A 15,612-nucleotide genomic window follows, 5' to 3' on the forward strand; every position below is an offset into this window, starting at 1 on the left:
TTACCCAAGTCCTGCTTTGGGTATACAGTGGTACCTCGGGTTAAGTACTTAATTCGTTCCGGAGGTCCGTACTTAACCTGAAACTGTTCTTAACCTGAAACACCACTTTAGCTAATGGGGCCTCCTGCTGCTACCGTGCCGCCGGAGTACGATTTCTGTTTTCATCCTGAAGCAAAGTTCTTAACCTGAAGCACTATTTCTGGGTTAGCAGAGTCTGTAACCTGAAGCGTATGTAACCTGAAGCGTATGTAACCTGAAGTAGCACTGTACTTCAGTAGCAGTGATGTGCCTTTCTCTTACTTTCTTCTCCTTTCCTTGCCAGTTTCAGAGCCAAATCACATGAGCCTTTGTGCACATGGCATGTGCTGGTGGTTGTCATTTCCTTCCTTCCTTCCTTCCTTCCTTCCTTCCTTCCTTCCTTCCTTCCTTCCTTCCTTTTGGCCAATTCAAGCTAATTTCAATCCACACTGCTCTATGCCAGAAGGGTCATGCAACTGCCACACACTGAAGTTGCACAGCTAGACTCATAGGACATATTCACACAACCCTGCTCTGTGCAGGCAAAGCCAATCCAAGCAGAATGAACAGTGCGGCTGTTGAGCACAGACGGATTTGTTAGAACGGGTCCCTTAATCCTGCGAGGAAGCTAAAGCCTTTCCTTCCCGGTTGCATTGTGTGGTTTTGCGCAGGTCGACTCTGTAGTACTGTACCTCCTCCCCTACAATCCCTTTTGTGTCGTGTCTTTTAGATTGTAAGCATAAGGGCAGGAACTACGTTTGTAAGCTGCTCCAGAAGCTCTCTTTAGCTGAAGGTTGAGATTTCTTTTAAAAAGCTTTAAATAAGTCTTTAGTGCACCTTGCACCTTGATAAGTGTGTTTAGGAGGATTGCAGCCTTATGGAGGAGTCCCATGCCTGGTTACTCACAGGTAAAACTTATCCACACTTACTTTTTGCCCCGCCCCGCTCTTTTTTTTGTCCCAAGCTTTCCTCACAAAAACCTGCTCTTTAAAGCTGAATTGGTGCAAATGTCGGTTCGAGTTTCTCCGTGGATTGATGTTTGCTCCAACTGAGCTTTAAAGAGCAGGTTTTTGCAGGAAACGCAAAACAACAACCACAGGCACTCAGACACGAGAGCTTTAAATCGGCAACTGTGCCAGGAAAGATCAGAGGAAAGGCAAGTGTTGAGCTGAACAGCCCCCTGTTGAGCTGAACGGGACTTAGTGCTATGTAAATGTGGACAGAATTGGCTGGAATTTGTAGGCACTAAGCTTTTTACAGAGCAGGAAAAAGCACTGAAATCCTCAGCTTTGGAAGTTTGCAAGCAAACCGGAGGTTTGTTTTTGGTCTGGCTTTTCCCCCCAGCCCTTAATTCCTTGTTTCTTTTTTGCATGATGGAATCCTCACAAGGTAAAAGTAATAAAGCAGTTTCTCTCTTCTGATAACCACTCACGGCTAGCAGCTTCTCCTCAAGCAGGGACATGTTGGGTGTCACATCAGGACATGGCTGAAGGAGGATTTTGTTTGATGTTCTACCAAAACCACTTCACTGCTTGGAATGTGCAGTTCTGAGACGCACAAGCAAATGCTTTGTAATGAGCACTAGGATTTATTCAAGACGTCTCTATGTTTGAGCCCTTCACGGAGCCCTGAATATTATTAACACCGACATAGGTAGGCTCGCAAAGGTAAAATAGCCCAAAAGGAAAATTCCTCCCAGAATAGTTTTCTGGCAGGACAACCTGTACTCCTTCGTGGAGTATGGTCAGCACAATATGGCATGTGTTGTCTACTGCCTGGTGCATGCAGTCACAGATGCCAGCGGGCACACAATCCATTGGGAGGTTTTCCAGCAAAAGCCCCATTGTAGTGAATGGAAGCTGTGCAAGATTTCACAGCGGGCAAAAAGATGGCAGGCATTATTTCTGGGTAAAGTGAAAGTCTGTAATAGCATTTTCACAGCTTCTGCCCATTCACCTGTAGGCAAGGTAAAAGGTAAAGGACACCTGGACGGTTAAGTCCAGTCAAAGGCAACTATGGAGTTGCGGTGCTCATCTCACTTTCAGGTCGAGGGAGCTGGTGTTTGTCCACAAACAGTTTTCCGGGTCATGTGGCCAGCATGACTAAACCGCTTCTGGCGCAACAGAACACCATGACAGAAACCAAAGTGCACGGAAACACCATTTACCTTCCTGCCACACCAGTACCTGTTTATCTACTTGCACTGGTATGCTTTCAGACTGCTAGGTTGGCAGGAGCAGGGGCAGAGCAACAGGAGCTCACTCCGTTGCGGGGATTCGAACCGCCGACCTACTGATCGGCAAGCCCAAGAGGCTCAGTGGTTTAGACCACAGGCTCGAACAATAACTCTTCCCCACCAAGGGAGAGGTGCCCCCTCTTCCCCCTCAACCTCCTATGGTTGGATGCCTGCGTTTACTTGGAGAAAACCCAACACCCCCCCCCCACATGCACCTTATAACTTAGTCGCAATCTAGAAGTTAAAAATAAAACTTGCAGTTCTGAGCATGCTTACTTGAAAATCAATTCCATCAAAATCAATAGGACTGGTGTTTTCAGAAGAATGTTTAGCATAGTATAAGAGAAGTGTATTATTATTTCTCTTTCTGACATCTGATATGAGGAAGGAAGCTTGTCCTGACCCTTACAGTGCGTTTAGCTTCTTTGCTTCTCTGTGCTGTGTTCCGCCACACAAGTTATTTGTGGCCCCATTGCTGTCCATGCCAGCCATCAGGTACTTGACAAGTTGGGAGAGCCAGACCGTCATGGATCCCTGCGTGCCCAGCTTGATGTGGCATTGTAGTATCTACTTAGTTGGTTTATGCAATGGCCATATGGTACACGGTTGCATAGACAAGCAGGCTGCCCATAAATCACCCCTCTTCAATTTGTGCAACTTCACTGGGAGCAGTGGCTTATGATGGGAAGCGTGGAAAGTATTGCTGGCTCTAGTATCTTGAGATACATTCAATTCTTCATTCAGTTTATATGTCCAAGCTATCAAGGCTATGAGTTATAGTACATGTTTATGCACACCATCCAACATTTCTCTGATCAAAATAGGGGTGTCCTATCCAATACCTGCCAACACTTCTCTGATGAACATAGGGACATTCTACCACACCCTTGAACATTTCTGCGATGGAAATAGGAAAAGCGGGATCACATCAGAAATCGGGACAGCTTCTGTAAATCTGGGACTGTCTCTGGAAAATAGGGACACTTGGATCTGATTTATGTAAAAGTACAAATGTTTGGTGTCTTTTTGTGTATCTCTCGCTTGCTGTCCGCCCACTCTGGGCCCAAGTGCCACACATTACCTTTGAAAATTCTTAATGGCTTTGGACCCTGGTACTTAAAGAACTGTCTCCAGGTGGTATAATTGTCATCAGAGGCCCTGTTCTGTATCCTGTTGCCCTCTGAAGGTAGGTGGGTGGTGATCAGAGAGAATTGCTTTTAAGCAACACTTTTAACTAGTGTTGCTTGCTTAAGAAGCACAGAACGATCTGTAAGGGGAACATGAATTTGTTCTAGCTCCAACTGAAACGGAAAGTTAATTTCTAAATCTGGCATTCCTCTTCCTTAATTTGCTTAGCTCGCTAGAATTGCTAAACCACATTCAGAGAAGCAGCTGAAACATGGAGGGAATTAATCAGTTTACTAACTCAGAAGTTAATTTTCGGTTTCTGCTTGAGACGGACATGGCAGCAATAACTATCTTCTAGTTAAGATGCTTCCCTCACACCCCCCTTGTTTTTTAACATTTAGTTTTAAATAAGCAGACCATAAAAAATGCTTCCTCAATTTCGTTGTAATTTTCATTGGTATATTAGTAACAGATGCATTTTTGTATTTTTCGAGTAATTGCCAAAGGGGGCAGAAATTGCCTGGCCAAAATTAGAGTTTGCCTTGCAATTCTCACCTGTGGTACCAACAACCTTCCACCTGGAAGGAAGGTCCAACTCACATGCCTTTTGTCCCAAAGAAGGAAGACTCTTACGCTGGGAGTATTTTTTTCCCCCCCAGTGGCTCCCTCACATTCTCTGTAACATTACACTGTAAAATGTAGCATCTAAGGCTCTGCCATGTTTCATTGCTATTATGGGTGGACTTGTATATACTGGGGACAATAATTTACCACAGTGAAATAGCCCTCAGGAAGCTTGTGGGATGTTTATGTTGCTTCCATCTTTTGTAAGCTGTGCCTCATGATATTATTTTCATCGTTTCTCTGGGACGGTGCCCCTGTTCTTAACACAGGTTAACACTTTGCTGAATGGGACTCGCTCCCAGTTAAGTTTGCCCAGCTCTCCCATATGCACCCTCATTGGTGCAGCCTAGGTTGACTTGATTCAACACATACACACATACTTCATAATCTTTCCCCTTAGGAACAACGTTTCCTCATTCAACCTCCCAAATAATATATATGCAGGCCTCTGTTGATCACCTGGCTTGGGGATTAATTACATACTACAAGTGGCAGCTGCATATGATGGGACTCTTCAACATCATAAGGCTCTGAAACTACTTGGCCAATTTGCACGGTGTTACCAAACAGCATCATGTCTGGGTAAGGGTAGTCCATTGCTTTTGGACCTAGGACACTTCTAGGGCAGGTCCAAGAACCCTTTGGCCCTTTGTTACTGAACTACAGCTCCCATTAGCCACAGCAGACGTAGCCAGTGGCCAGGGATGCTGGGAGTGTTATTACAACCACATCTGAAGGGCCAGCGCTTCTCCACACTCGCTCAAAGGCAATCCGGTGCCCCTCCAGATGTTTTGGTCTCCAACTCCTATTGGCTTAGCCAGCATAGCCAATGGGAGTTAGAAGAATAGAACTGGACCCTAGTTGGACTAGGGTCATCTGGTCCAACACCCTGCAGTGTAGGAATCTTTTGCCCCACGTGGGGTTCGTACCCACAACCCTGAGATTAAGAATCTTATGCTCTCCTAACTGAGCTATCCAGTGAGACTTCATAGTTGTATAGTCCAAAACATCTGGAGGGCACCAGATTGAGGAGGGCTGTTCTAGGGCACTCAGGTCCAGTTAAAAAAAATCATTACAATGGAGCTATGCTCCTTGCCCCTTTTGAAGCATCTTTGGGAAGGGGAAGCTTGTAGCAAAAAAGGGGGCAGAATGGGAAGAGGCTAGGGTTTTTCATTAATGGACTATTTTCTCTTGACACCATCCTAAGCTGTCTCCCCACTCCCCGCCCTGCAGGGTTCCTGACTCATATTTAACGAGAGTTCCTTTACAAGGGAGAAACATTTACTGGACTGGCATTACTCATGATGTGTAGTTTTGCTCAGCGTGTGAGTTATATGCAGTTGAGCTAATGGCAGCCAGAGTGCCTGTGATGTCATGCTGCTTTGCAGCCGCAGGTGACATCAGAGTAGATCGGCCAGTGTACCAAGAGGGCAGTTAGCGAGGGCAGAGTTGGAGGATGAAGCTGCAAGAGGGATGAGGTCAGCAGAGAGAGAATAGATATTATGGGATGGTGGATATTATACTGATGGGTTTTTTTTTGGAAAAAAAATACAATTAATTAATGGTACAAATCAATGTTGTCTTGCTTGCTTCTGCATGAGGCCCAGCCTCTTCAAAAGCTTCTCTCAGAGATGATGTCTCTCCTGTGTATCGTCCCTGACAATAGTAGAAGAGATGGACACCCTTTTCTTCCCTGGACGGACTCTGCGCCTTTAACGGTTCTGTGGCCTGCACACAGCCTGGCCCTATAGCACTTCCCAACAGGAAATAACACAACCCTGGATTTCAAAATATTAAGTGTTCTACTCCCACTTGGCTCCCGACAAGTAAACAGGCCTCTTTGTTCTCTGCTTTGCACCAACCAAGTGCCTGCGTTTTTCTCACCCACAGACAACAGACTTCCTCTCTAAGGGCAGCTTGTTGTGTTGTGTTTTGTAATTGGATAGGGAGCAGAGCAAGTAGAAAACGCACTTGCCTCCACATCACTTGTGAGAGTGCACATATGTATAAACAACCACTTTCTCCTTTAAAATCCACAGACTTGGCTACTGGGGAAGGCTCTTCTCTGCTATCTTGAGAGGAAAATAGTACAGTTGAGCCACCCTGGCATATTGAAAACAGAGCAGCGCCTTGAGTAGTCATAGATGAAATGGCATTTCTTGACGTTTTTGTTTTTGTAATGCAGCAGTAAGTGGTACTCCCAATGCATCACAATGCTTAAAAATGTACTGGTAAGCAAATTTCATTCCCGCATAAACTCAGGTAGTTCAGTGTCTCTCAGTTTGGAAGCAAAACATGGAACCATCTAAAAATAAAGTGGTTTCTACATATTCCAGGAAATCTCTAAGAGACACATTTGTATGAACGTTTTTTAAAACCAGCCCTGGATTGATTGGTGGGGGGGAGGGGAGTGAATCCCAGTAAACCAAAACCAACAAAAAGTGTGCTTTAATATACACACAAATATCTCTACCCTCCTCCTTCTGCCTGGTTCACACAGTCTTGCACACCCTTAGAACTTCACACAAGGAAAATATTTTGTTCTGAGGTCCACTATATCTCTGTAACAACATAATTTAGAGCTAATATCCTGTTCAGTACCTTTTTCTATCCCCTCGCCGCGAGCAAAGTTCATGCCGTGGATTTTCAGAAGAAATGATCTGGGACGCCCACCCCCTTATATGATTGCTTGATCTTTTCTTGCTTTTCTCTCTCATCCAATTCTTGCCAGTTCAGTGTTAGCTTTGCCCGATACTGCTTTGTGGCAAAGAACTGAAATATTTTGTTTGTTTGTTTCCTTGGAGACCTGAAGGCCAAACTATAAAGCGATTTTTCGTAACAGTTGGAGGGCTTCAAGTCCGCAAATCGATAGTTACAGGAAAATGCAGCCTTTTGAGCTGAGATATGAATTACGAAAAAAGCTAAAACTGTAGCTCAATATAGGGATGAATCTATGTAATTACAGCGGTACCTCGGGTTAAGTACTTAATTCGTTCCAGAGGTCCGTTCTTAACCTGAAACTGTTCTTAACCTGAAGCACCACTTTAGCTAATGGGGCCTCCTGCTGCTGCCACACCACCGCAGCATGATTTCTGTTCTCATCCTGAAGCAAAGTTCTTAACCTGAAGCACTGTTTCTAGGTTAGCGGAGTCTGTAACCTGAAGCGTATGTAACCTGAGGTACCACTGTACATTGTTCGTTAGACTGGTGGGAGTGCATGGGCTTTTATCCCTTTTAGTATTAAGGTGCAGGTGTGTGTTTGGGCATTTAAAATAATGGGGGAGCTGTATGTTATGGATTATGTAGCCTGTGGCAGAAAGCTCAGGCTGTGTTGCTCTGCTCCCCACCTCAGAAGAACAGAACTAAGAACACACCAAGGGTCAGGATTCACTAGCATGGCACAGTCCGAAGCTTGGACTCAGTTTACAGTACGTTTGCCAGCAAGGCTGGCCATTGCTGAATATAAACATCCTCTTTGGCCTGTGCATATGAGTTATGTGATAACATAAAACCATTTCTCCTCAACAAGATTATGTCTTAAGTGTCCACTCTATGCATCATTACACTCTGCAGTTTGAAACGGGAATAGTGATTGAGCCCATTAGCACTGTGATGGAAGTGACGAATAGCCTGATGCGATAAACTGACCTGTGGCGCAAACACTGTGGGCAGAACACCCAGTCAAGTAGGGTGGCCATGCCTGTCCCCTTTCTATGCACATTTCCCATTTGGGAGGGAAAAATAAGGCTATGCTCAGTGTTAGGGTACCAAGGGGTTGCTCGAGAGCAAGAAGGCAAATGCCTCCCTGCTCGGCTGTGAAGCCTTGCTTTTGATGCCAAAATAAACTTTCTCTGTGCAGAGCGCCACTCCCCTGTGGCTGGCTCATTCACTGGCAGAATCTGTGAGTGGGCGGTCCTTAAACCTTCCCTAGCAGAGAAGTTTCTTGATGCCCAATCTGCTCCTCCCCTCTCAGCGTGGAAGCCTATTGTGCAAGGAGGGCGTGGGTAACGGAGGACCTCTCTCCTCCCTGCTTTGCCCAGGCAAGGTCTCCTGGCACCGCCTCGCCTCCTCCGAGCCCTGAAGCTCCTCTCCACTGGAGGCGTGGTTACTCTCCTCCGCGGAGGAGGTGCTGCTTCCCACGATCTTTGGGGGCTCTCTGTAATCCATCCGGCTTTTCCCCTCTCGCCCCTGAGCTGATGGCAGTTCCCTGACACTCAGCTTTGCATCGAGGCCAGGCGGCAGAAGATGGACCAGGTGTCTGATAAAGTTCTCTTTCTTTCTTTCACTGAAACATCTCTTCTCTCTCATTTCAGATTATTCTGCAATGACTACAGCAAGATACAGACCTACTTGGGACTTGGTGCTCGATCCTCTCGTGTCGTGCAAACTCTGCCTTGGAGAATTTCCAGTGGAGCAGATGACAACAATCGCACAATGCCAGTGCATCTTCTGTACTTTGGTTAGTAAGCTTCAAACAATGTATGCGCCTCGGCTGGAAACGGTTCTGTTGTCCACACCACACCCGCCAAGATCTGTGCAAAGCCAACGAGAGGATTTGTGGGTTGTACATAAGTACATTATGTGTACATAAGTAATGCAGGCGTGCGGGCATAGTCCCAGGGTTGTTGTGGTGTTTTTACACCTCCTGTTGTATTACCCTGGTGCTTAATACCACACATACAGAACTGTGGGAAAATTCTGGGCTGCTTCAGGGAAGATGGAAGTGGTGAGGTTTATTGGACAGAAGCTCCCAAGATACACCTTGCTGGTTCAGTCGCTGGCTTTTGGCCTAATCTCACTTGCAGCACTTGTGAGAGGATAAAATGGAGGTAATCCTTATAGGTGCCACTTTTGCAGAGGGTTAAAAATATTATAATGATAATTTTGTGCCCATTTATGGATAAGCGGGCACCTGGGGCTTATTCAGACCCATATTGTTATGATCCGTTACCGGATTGTGAGGTTGTGTTTATTAAGTTGTGTGCCTTTCTTCATAAAAAAGCACATCTGAAAGAAAGAGGGGAACGGAATGTGTGTGTTTGTTTGTGTGTGTGTGTGAGGAGGGTGTCTTTGTGCTACATCAGTGACATTTCAAACAGAGAAGCCAAAGAGCAATCTCCTAAACGGCTGTGTGGAGCTTTTGACGTCTGGGTTTTGAAAAGCAGCGTGCCACAGAAAAGAAAGAGCCATCTGGTTAAGGTCATAAGTGTATTGAGAATGGCATGGGCGGGAAGCGAGTGGGCGTCGAGCTTCATCCATCTCCAGTTAAAAACAAAAGCCTAAAGTAGCTTCAGTATGTATTTACACAGGGAGAACTTGGCCGGGTCGGGTCTAGAAGGGTAGCAAGGAAGAAGACTAGTTTCAGTCAAAGAACACCACCCACTTCTACAGGTTTTTTTCCCCTTAAAAAAGAAATTAATAGGACTGAGTCTAAGCAACAGCCAAGCAGAAAATTCTTCGGAGATTCTGGGGGTGGGTAGAGGGTGCAAAACTCCCCCCTTGGCTTAAACAAAAAATGCAACCCAAATGACTTTCAGCTTCATTCTTCTGCAGCTTCATTCTTCTTGCCCAGGTGATGGGGACTCTTTATTTCCTTCAGGCGCTGCACTTCGCAGCACAGGAAGGCTTAAGGGCAACTCCGTGTTCCCTGGGCAGTGGGGTAGTTCCCCCACACTTGCATATACAGTGGTACCTCGGGTTAAGAACTTAATTCATTCTGGAGGTCCATTCTTAACCTGAAACTGTTCTTAACCTGAGGTACCACTTTAGCTAATGGGGCCTCCCGCTGCCGCCACGCAATTTCTGTTCTCATCCTGAAGCAAAGTTCTTAACCTGAGGTACTATTTCTGGGTTAGCGGAGTCTGTAACCTGAAGCGTCTGTAACCCAAGGTACCACTGTCCAGTATTTCATTCACCAAAAAGCAACATTTTAGCACCAGAGCATCTAGCTCAATTATGCAAAGTTTCACAACAGCAACAAAACCCTTAGCTTGCAGTTTTGTGCTCTCTACTGCTAGTTGCAGCAGGAATTTATGCACGCATACAAATTGCTGGTGACAAGCAGCAATCATCCCTTATAGAGCAGGTAACTGGCAAAGTTTAACTATCCCCGTGGTGCGCCTTTTCCTGCTTACCCACTTGGTTGTGGCTGCTCGAGGTACCTGTTCCAAGCTTTTCAAATCCACGACTGGCAGTGTGACTTGCCCCACACCTTGGTTTTCAGCCTGAAAGACAGCACTGTCCACACAGTCCTTTTGCTAAAGCAAGGTTGGGGAATCTTTTTCAGTGCCATGTTCCGTTCTGAGTAACCTTCCAAGGGGCAGGGGAGGGAGCAAACGAGAGCAGAGCAGCAACTGTTAATTGACTCACGCAGCGCTCCCTTAGCAAGCAAGGCCTATTCTCAGTTCACAGACACATTCTAGCTCCAGGAGGAGGCGAAGCAGGGTTGGTGAGCGGTGTGGCCTGGAGATAAGAGGTGGCTGCGGAGAGTTCTGAAAGCCAGTCAGAGAGGCCTGGAGCGCTGCCCTGCTCAGGTTTCCCATTGCCTGATTTGTAACTATCCGGATAGTCAACAATTCTGCGGCTACATTCATTCCACATTTGGCTGTTTTTGAGGTTCTCTTCTCTCCCCCTTCCCTCCCACTTTATCTGAAGCTTGCATTGTACTTCCATAAACCTCTGGGTTCCCCCAAGCTGGCTGACATCTCCCTTTTGTGTGTGCATAGGAGCATTTTGGCTACGTAAACAATGGTACTGAAAGCCTGAATGTTGTAAATAAAGGGAATGATGGCAAGGGCCCTTTAAGGCAGGGTTCCTAGGAGCGATTGAGCCTAGGTACAAACTTGACTGTTCTAGACTCTTTGTTGTTGTTGAAATCACTGGGTTTGGCTTTACTTCAAACTTTTTTTATAGAATTGCAGCTCTGAGCAGCTCCCTTAAACTGGGGAGGACTAAATGCAACCATTAAGAGATCTGCCATTTATTACAGTTCAGTACGTTGGTAGGAACTGCTGGAAGATCTCTTTCATTTTTGTGGGTGGAAAAATGAATGGAAAAAGAGCCACACAGAGATCTTTCAGAACTACATAGTCGGAACGAAGTACACATCCTACGCCAACGTTTTAGTCTGCACTAGTAAAGGATCATTATATAACTGAATAGCCCTTACTACATTGGCAACCCCTGAAGTGTTGCTGGAAAGGAGCTCATAAAGGATAATCTCCTTGACACATTAGCATAATGTTTTCGTTTTTTTGGGGGGGGGATAGATCGGTTAGCTTAATTCACAATGTTACATTTTGGAACAGTTTCTATTACAAACCAACCCAATCGCCACTAAGCGATAGCAAGAGATTCCCGGTGTGTGTCTTTGAGCACTTAACCAGGGTTTGTGTTTCCTTGTTGTGTCCCGCACCCATGCCCCTCCCTGATTGATAATTATGTGAGGGTGAGTGGCTGTTGGGGAATCAAACCATCTTTAAATTAAAACACAGTTCACGAGCTGAGAAGCACCTAAGAGTACTGCTAATTAATCCTTTCGGCGACAATTTCTGAAACTGCTTTCCTAGAATATATTCCAGTTTCTCGGCTATTAATCTCACCGTCTGCAGCCAGTCACTTCCCCTAGTCATGCTTATCCCAGCTTCTTTTAACGGGTAGCCAGCACTGTGCTCTCTCTCGGAGCAGCTTTGCGAGAGCATCTGCTGCCAGTGCCCTTTGACATGTTCTCCAGCAAACATGTAGCCCTGTGTCCTTTTTTAAGGAAGCATCCCTCTCAGCTCCATCTGAGGCCTTGTATAAGCCACAGCCGTGATTAAAAATGCACTGATGCTTTGCAGGGGAATTACTTGCCAGCCGAGCAGGATTAGCGCGGTACGAAGGTTGCAGAAATGGACCCTTTCCTCAGCCCACGTTTCACCGCTGTGTGGGCGGGAAGAGCTTTCCAAGGTTGTCAAGCTGCCTGTTATCTTCTGGTGCAGAGGAAAAAAACACACACATAGTGCTGGCCCTGGCATAGTTGGCCAGCCTTGCTTGTAGAATAAGTGCAGTTGAAACGAGTTTGCAAAGAGGCAGGTAGAAGAGGGCAGGAGCTCCTGTTCACAGAAGGGCTGTAGCTCAGCAGTAGAACACCTGCTTTGCATGCAGAAGGCCCTAGATTCAATCCCTGGCATCTCCAGGAAGGGCTAGCGAACCACTGCCAGTCATTGTAGACAATATGGCACTAGAGAGAACATTGCAGATAATATGGAGCTAGAGAGACAAAGGTCTCTTTAGTACAAGGCAGCTTCCCATGAAGAAGAAGAAGAAGAGTTTGGATTTGATATCCCGCTTTATCACTACCCTAAGGAGTCTCAAAGCGGCTCACAAACTCCTTTCCCTTCCTTCCCCACAACAAACACTCTGTGAGGTGAGTGAGGCTGAGAGACTTCAGAGAAGTGTGACTAGCCCAAGGTCACCCAGCAGCTGCATGTGGAGGAGCAGGGAAGCGAACCCGGTTCACCAGATTATGAGTCCACCACTGTTAACCACTACACCACACTGGCTCCATGAATGAACTGGTCCCCTGCTCCCTTGCATTTGGAAGAGGTATGAGCAATGACACCCATATATGGATGTTGTTCCTCTGTACTCATGCAAGAGAATTATTATCGTTATTGCTGCTGCTGCAGTTTATACACCACCCTTTATCAAAAGATACCTGGCAGTGTACAGCATTAAAAACACATTACAGAACATCGATGATAAAAACATAATAAAAAGCATACCGACAGACAGCCCAATAATAAAATAGTCATCATAATATCAGCCCCCCCCCACTTTCACAGGCCATAGATTATTTAATAGCCATAGGCCTAGGTAAAGAGGAATATTTTTGCCTGGCACCTAAAGACATGTAATGATGGCGTCAGGCGAGCCTCTCTGGGGAGAGCATTCCACAATCGGGGAGCCACCACAGAAAAGGCCCACTCTCTTGTTGCCACCCTCCGAACCTCTCTGGGATGGGGGACATAGAGAAGGGCCTCAGATGACAAGCAGGCTGGGTTTGTATGGGGAGAGGTGATCCTTAAGGTATTGAGGTCCTGAACTGTGTAAGGCTTTATAGGTCAACACCAGCACTTTGAAGTGGGCTCGGAAACTAATCAGCAGTTGCGCTGGGATTGGAGTTACATGCTCAAATGATGCCCTAGTTACTTTGGCAATAGAGACAAGGGTGCCCTCTTTCCCTGCCCCAAGCAGAGAGGATTGGAAAAACATTGGCACTAAGTGGACACCCCTCCAAAAAAAAGTGTAAAGGGGTGCTAAGCAATGTGAACATCTGCTGTGCAATATTCTGCGCAACAACACTAAAAGAGATGTTATTTGTGACAGAGATAAAACAGCCCTCAGCGACATCTATCATCTTTATATAAAAATGCTTTAGCCCAAATGAATTATCAAGTAATTATTCTGATTCTGAGAGCTCATGAGTGGTGTGTTTCATCAGTGCAAAGCATGGGTTTTGCATTTCTTGTACTATATATTGCTAGCTTTGATGCATGGATATGTTGTACGCCACCGTACAAGCATTCAACCTCTGGCTATTTATGTGTAGCAACAGCTCATTGTGTTATGCGTTGTGACACAGCTGCCATCCTTGCCCACTTAGCAGTTTATCTCTGCACCAAACAAACAAACAAACAAACCTGGTTATAGTGGGAATGAACCAGAGTTGTTGTTGTTATTTATTTGTTAAATTTGTATACCTACTTGTAGATCTCAGAATAATGCATGGGTAGACCTGTATTAACACAACTGGACTGCCTGCCATGTATCACAAGGGGATCTTCTGTATCCTCTTTTGTTTGGAAGATGTTCGGAAAATAAAATAAAATTCCAGCTAACCTTGGTGGGAAGAAGCCCTTTTGTTTTAAATGAATCATTCACAAAGTATACTCATCTCTAGATGTGGCTCTCTGAGGGCTAAATGTTGTCATCAGATATGCACGCAGTCTCATTTTAAGACACATTTCTCATGTGCAAGTGGGGTAGCATTCTTGATCGCACTTAGAGCGCCGTGTCGGAAATCTCACTGTCCCTGCCCAGCCGGGTCCCAGTACTGTGTGGTGTGTGGCTGATGATCATTAATGGTGCGCCTGTTGAAGAAAGATGTGCTTCTTTCTGTGATCTTCTGTGAGCGCACAGAGCTGTGATGTGCACAAAGTTCCCCTGCTCATATTTATTTCACTGCAGAAGGCTGCTCTGCTTACACAAGGCAATTTGTGTGTGTGTGTGTATATATATTTCTTTGTTCGTTCCGAATATTTATATCCCGCTGTTCAGCATGCAAGATGATCCCACAGTGGGTTGCTAGTAAAATACCTAACCCAACAACCCAACCCGCAGGGAACACATCAACAAACTCTAAAAATATAAAATAGCAGCAAGATAAATAAACTACACAGCAGCAGGCATAGAGGCCAATAAATCACCCACAGGGCTGTGCAAATAAATAAGTGTTTAATTGATGCCAGCAACTTAAGAGTTGGCATTGTTTGGGTTTGCAAGGGAAGTTGAGGTGCCTGAGTGTTATGTACTGAAGTTCTCACCCTGGGCCAGCAGGGGGATACTGTAGATAGTTCAGGTCCACATATGCAAATAAGGGTTCGAAAGTGACGTTCAGTGATTGGATAGTTACAGAAAGTTGTTACAGTTACGTTGTACTGGAGCTCTATATAAGCAGGCTGGCTGAACCCTTCAGTTCAGTTCTGTTCTGGCCTGTGAATAAACAAGAGTTGTTTGGAGAATCGCTGTGTCGTCTGATATGTTCACCCACAACTTAACACTGAGAATACCCTTTCCCGGGTCACTGTATGTCTCACTGGAGGAAGAAGAGGGACCATCAAATGAGCAGCGCTTTCTGTGAAAGCGGATGGGAGAGCCTAGTCTCATTTAGTAGTTTGTAATAGGACTGGAATCTCTCAGAGCAGATCCAGTCACCTGAACAGACTATGAAATAGGCCCGTTCTGCTTTAGGGTGTCTTGGGAGGAAAGATATCTACAACTTCCATCATCCCTATCTAATAGAACCCGTGGTCAGGGATGTTGGGAACTGTAGTCCAGAAACACCTAGAGGCACAAGTTTGGGAGACACTGCCTTAGTTCCCTCCCCTGAAGCCAAAGTGAAATTGAAATGACCACCTGCCTATCTGTGCCTCTTATTCCCACCACTCCATTCTCTTTAGAGTCTGCAGTTCTTAGCCATTGGGAACATGGGAGAAAGAGAAGGAATTTGGCCTCAGAGGTACTATAAAAGGAAAAAGAGAGCACAGCACCAGGTTGCCACATGTGTACATATGTGTATGTAATGGGTATGAGTTACTCGTGCGTAAACTGGTGCCTTTCTCGGTTAATTTGCCTTGTTAAACCTTTCTGACTGCACAGCCCCTTCTCATCGTGGCTGCCTCAGTCACTGGCAGAATCCGTCAGTGGGCGTTTCTTGAACCTCTTCCAACATAAAAGTTGCTTGACACCCAGTCTCCTCCTCCTCTCACTGCGCGGGAGCCTTCTGCGCAGGGAAGGCGTGGGTAGCGGAGGACCTGGGCTCTCCTCACTGATGTCCAGTGAAG

General features: G+C 45.8%; 1 protein-coding gene and 1 long non-coding RNA gene across 3 annotated transcripts in view; both read left to right on the forward strand.

Annotated features, from left to right (window-relative positions):
• Positions 1–15,612, forward strand: part of LOC308584520 — a 218,439-nt gene that overhangs the window by 155,599 nt on the left and 47,228 nt on the right. The gene's annotated exons all lie outside the window — the stretch shown is intronic.
• The window catches only part of RNF144A (ring finger protein 144A), a 59,612-nt gene that overhangs the window by 32,902 nt on the left and 11,098 nt on the right, over positions 1–15,612 (forward strand). The window contains exon 2 of the mRNA XM_081189218.1: positions 8,320–8,465. Coding sequence (XP_081045344.1) covers positions 8,331–8,465 — 135 coding nt within the window. The 5' untranslated portion in view covers positions 8,320–8,330. The remainder of the gene's footprint in view (positions 1–8,319; positions 8,466–15,612) is intronic.

The sequence above is a fragment of the Podarcis bocagei genome (genome assembly GCF_964188305.1).
Source record: "Podarcis bocagei genome assembly, chromosome: 3".
Lineage (NCBI taxonomy): Eukaryota > Metazoa > Chordata > Lepidosauria > Squamata > Lacertidae > Podarcis > Podarcis bocagei.